The 3,977-nt window shown below is 49.2% G+C and overlaps 1 protein-coding gene across 2 annotated transcripts in view; it reads right to left on the bottom strand.

Moving 5' to 3' along the window:
• Positions 1-3,529, bottom strand: part of CLTB (clathrin, light chain B) — a 22,387-nt gene extending 18,858 nt beyond the window's left edge. The window contains exons 1-2 of one of the 2 annotated variants that reach the window (XM_011990015.1): positions 3,404-3,529; positions 1,571-1,617 (exon numbers count right to left, since the gene is read on the bottom strand). In XM_011990015.1, the coding sequence (XP_011845405.1) occupies positions 1,571-1,603 (33 nt within the window). In that variant the 5' untranslated portion in view covers positions 1,604-1,617; positions 3,404-3,529. Of the gene's footprint in view, positions 1-1,570; positions 1,618-3,403 lie in introns of those variants that run through there. The other variant, XM_011990016.1, reaches the window with a different exon arrangement.
• Positions 3,530-3,977: the final 448 nt, after the last annotated feature.

The raw sequence follows: 3,977 nt of genomic DNA, 5'->3' as shown, positions 1-3,977 counted from the left end.
GCTAATTTTTCATTTTTTGTAGAAACGGGGTCTTACTATGTTGTCCAGTTTGGTCTCAAACTCCTGGACTCCTGCGATCCTCCCACTTCAGCCTCCCAAAATCTGGGATTACAGGCGTAAGCCACTGTGCCCGGCTGGGTTTTCCTTTTTTGTGCTATAAAAACACTTAAAGAATTTTTAAACAACCTGGTGAAAGTGAATGCCCTTTTCTTATCCCCATCCCACCCCACCCTTGGGGCTAACCATTCTTAACAGCTGGTACACATCCTTTCAGATATGTAGTGCAAACTTGTTTTTTTTTTTTTTGAGACAGTTTTGCTCTTGTTGCCCAGGCTGGAGTGCAGTGGCGCGATCTCGGCTGACCGCAACCTCCGCCTCCAGGGTTCAAGCAATTCTCCCGCCTCAGCCTCCCAAGTAGCTGGGATTACAGGCATGCACTACCACGCCCAGCTAATTTAGTATTTTTAGTAGAGATGGGGTTTCACCGTGTTAGCCAAGATGGTCTCAATCTTCCGACCTCATGATCTGCCTGCCTTGGCCTCCCAAAGTGCTAGGGTTACAGGTGTGAGCCACCACACCTGGCCCAAACATATTCAAAAAAAAAAAAACCACAGGACCATACTGTGTATATTATTCTGCAAGCTGCTTTTTCCACTTAATATATTGTGGACATCTTTTCGTGTCAATACAGGAAGCTCTGATTGCCCTTTTATTTTTTATTTATTTATTTTTTTTGAGATGGAGTTTCACTCTTAATCTCCCAGGCTGGAGAGCAATGGCATGATCTTGGCTCGCTGCAACCTCCACCTTCTGAGTTCATGCAAATCTCCTGCCTCAGCCTCCCAAGTAGTTGGAATTACAGGCACCTGCCACCATGACGGGCTAATTTTCTGTATTTTTAGTAAAGATGGGGTTTTACTATGTTGGCCAGGCTGGTCTTGAACTCTGACCTCAAGTGATCCACCCACCTCAGTCTCCCAAAGTGCTGCGATTACAGGCGTGAGCCACTGCGGCCAGCCCTGATTGCCCTTTTTAACAACAGCATGGTTTTCTCATCTATCTATTCAGTCCCCTGATGCTGGACACTTAGGTTGTCTCCAATTTGTCTGCCATTATAAATAATCCTGCAGAGAATCTGGGTGGCCTTGTCCAATTATTTCCTTTGGGAAAATTCTGGAAGTGGAATATCTGGACCAAAGGGCCCGCCCTGTGTGTGGAGATGGCCTGGGTTCTGCCTCCCGTCAGTGGTACATCGTCAGGGAAGGCCATGCGCTGCCTTCATCTCATGCCACCGTGGGCTACTTGACCTCTCCCTCCCAAAACCAGACATCACCATGGGCAACTTGAGGTTACTCCCCATCAATCTCGATCACTAGTGGTCCTTATTCTTCTTCCCTGCCCTCTACATGACAAGAAAACATGCCAAAAACCTTTCTCTATGTTCCCACCCCAACGCATCAGATATAATGAACAGGAGAACTTGGAGCTGTAAGCCTACAACAATGAGGCTTTAAGTTACTGAGATCAGGGCTGTTGGTCCTCACCACTGCTGAGACAGAGCCTTGCTTACCCGAAACATATCTCCATTGACTGTGGTCCCCATGTCCTCAGAACCAGCTGGAAAGAGAACAAGGAGATAGCATTACTCACTGTTTAGCTTATAGCAAGCAGGAAATGGTCCTACATTAGCCCCTCAACTCAAACTCTGTGTACACTCATGTATATATTGACCCACATATAGCAGACATAACGGATATATATATAACTTAGGCTCAATCCCATCCCTGACTGTTTACAAAGCCTCTCACAGCCATTAGCACATTTTATTTTCACCACAGCCCTGCAATGAAATTGTTGTCAACCCATTTTACAGATACTCAAGCTGAGGCTCAGACAGGCCATGCGATTGCTCAAAATCACCCAGCCAGTAATAGCTCCTTACCTACCCGAAATCACCGACCCCTGGCCATGGCTGGGAATGGCCAGATTACCTGTGGAGCCTGTGCTGGTGAGTAGGCTGAGCTGCTGTAAGCTCAGGGTGGGGGCTATACTGGATAAGGAAAAAGAGGGGCCTACGTGTCTCTGCCTGTCCCTGAGGTGCCTTAAGCAACTGCTCTTCCTGGGTGAGCAGGAGTTGCAGTTCCCACCAGACAGCACCCGGCACATTTTTTCTCTTTGTGACCTTCCCAGAAGGAATGAAGTTTGCCCTCAGCAGTGACTCCTCCCTGTCCCTTTCCTTGACATCTGATTAGTCACCAATTCCTGGGGCTTCGGCTACCACAGTGACATTCACAGCTGCCCTCCACTCTCTCCCGCAGCTCAGCCCCAGGCCCGGCCCTCAGCATCTTGCACCTGCACAACTGCTCTGCCTGCTAAATAGGGGCAAACAGCTGGGAAGACACAACTGTGTCTCTTTCTCTTCTCCTGTGTCTTTCCCAGAGACCTGCACGCACTTGTGCCTTTGTAGGTGCGCAATCATTATCTGTTGAATAAACAAGTAAATAAATGCATGAAAGAAAGACAACGAATGCACGGCTTTTGCCCATTCACAGGCCCCCTTGACTCCAGCCTCTCCCATCCCTCTTTCAAACCAACTGCCAGGGCTGACAGTCCGTAAAACATGCACTTACCTGTGCCTCTCCTCTGACTCAAAATGTCATGAAAACAAACTCCAAAGAAATCCACTTCCCATGGACCACAGTGGCCTGTAGCGCCTGCTCCTGCCTTGGGGACTTTGCAGGTGCTGTTCCCTCTGCCTGGAAGGCTGCTCCCTCACTCCCTTCAGCTTCTGCTCAAATGCTGCCTAATTAAAGGCCTCCCTGACCACACCCCCATCCACCCCTTGGGCACCCCTTCCTATTCCTCCAGCAGTATTAAGCGCACTTACTACAGCCTGCTGTTTATTTGTCTATGTGTTTATTATCTGTCTTCCCCCCTCGAACAGACCCTCCATGAGGGTGTGGACTTGCTTTCATCCATGATGGGGCCCACCACCTGCAACAGTCCCTGGCACATGACAGAGACTCAACAAATATTTGCCAGATGAATACATCTAACCTGGAACATGAGGATCTCTACAATCTGGCCCTGCCCTTTCCTGGCTCACTTCCCACCAGCCCATCCCACAAACCCTAAATTCTGGTTTCCTCCTTCCCAAACACACCACCCTCATCTCCATGCTTTCGTCCTGCTTCCCTCTCTAAAGAACGCTTTTTTGGATCCATTTATTCTCCAAGGTGCAGCTCATAAGTCACCTCCTCTGGGAAGCCCTCTTCTGCTTCCTCTACTTCCCGAGGCACTTATGGTAGGTCTCACTTTTGGGGTATTCCAGGATATCATACAGTATCCCCCACCCTCTTGTGCAATTACTTATGATCCCCAGGGTCCGTGTGTACCCCGTTACCCGGTTCTGTGTCCTACTCAGCTCCTCAGGGTTCCAGCACAGAAGGGGTGAGCAGTGACTGTTGGCTAAATGCAAATTGAATTGTTCTTTTGAGGCCTGCTGTTATCTGCAAGGCTCTCAGAAACTCCCGTGCCTCCTAGCAAAAAGCCATGGAGGCCACATGAGGTTATGAGGCAGATAGTCAAACAGCCCTTCACCAGCCAGAGAGGGCTGTGAGCAGCGACAGTGTGTTTGGCCTGGGGACTGAAGGGAAGGACACTTAATCCCATGGAAATAATCCCTGGGTGACATAAATCATAATTGACTTTACTTTCAGAGTCAAACAGTGATTGATTCCAACCAACTCTGTCAGCTGTCACCCCCACTCCTTCAGATAAGGCTTCTCCTGCATGGGTGTCCTGGCCCCTAAATCACAGTGGGACCAATAGGGTTTCAGTGGCAGCATCTTCCGCAAAGGGGCTTCTTCTGCAGGGCCGTCTCCTCTAGCAGGGCCTCACGTTACCGGGGTCTGTCTATTTCCTGGGATGCCGGTCAGTACACTTGGCCTTCTCAAGAAATTGCACCACTCCACTCC

Source organism: Mandrillus leucophaeus, unplaced genomic scaffold, assembly GCF_000951045.1.
Source record: "Mandrillus leucophaeus isolate KB7577 unplaced genomic scaffold, Mleu.le_1.0 Scaffold366, whole genome shotgun sequence".
In the NCBI taxonomy this organism is placed as follows: Eukaryota; Metazoa; Chordata; class Mammalia; order Primates; family Cercopithecidae; genus Mandrillus; species Mandrillus leucophaeus.
The sequence above is the reverse complement of the archived record's forward strand: the minus strand, read 5'-3'. Positions and strand labels throughout refer to the sequence as shown.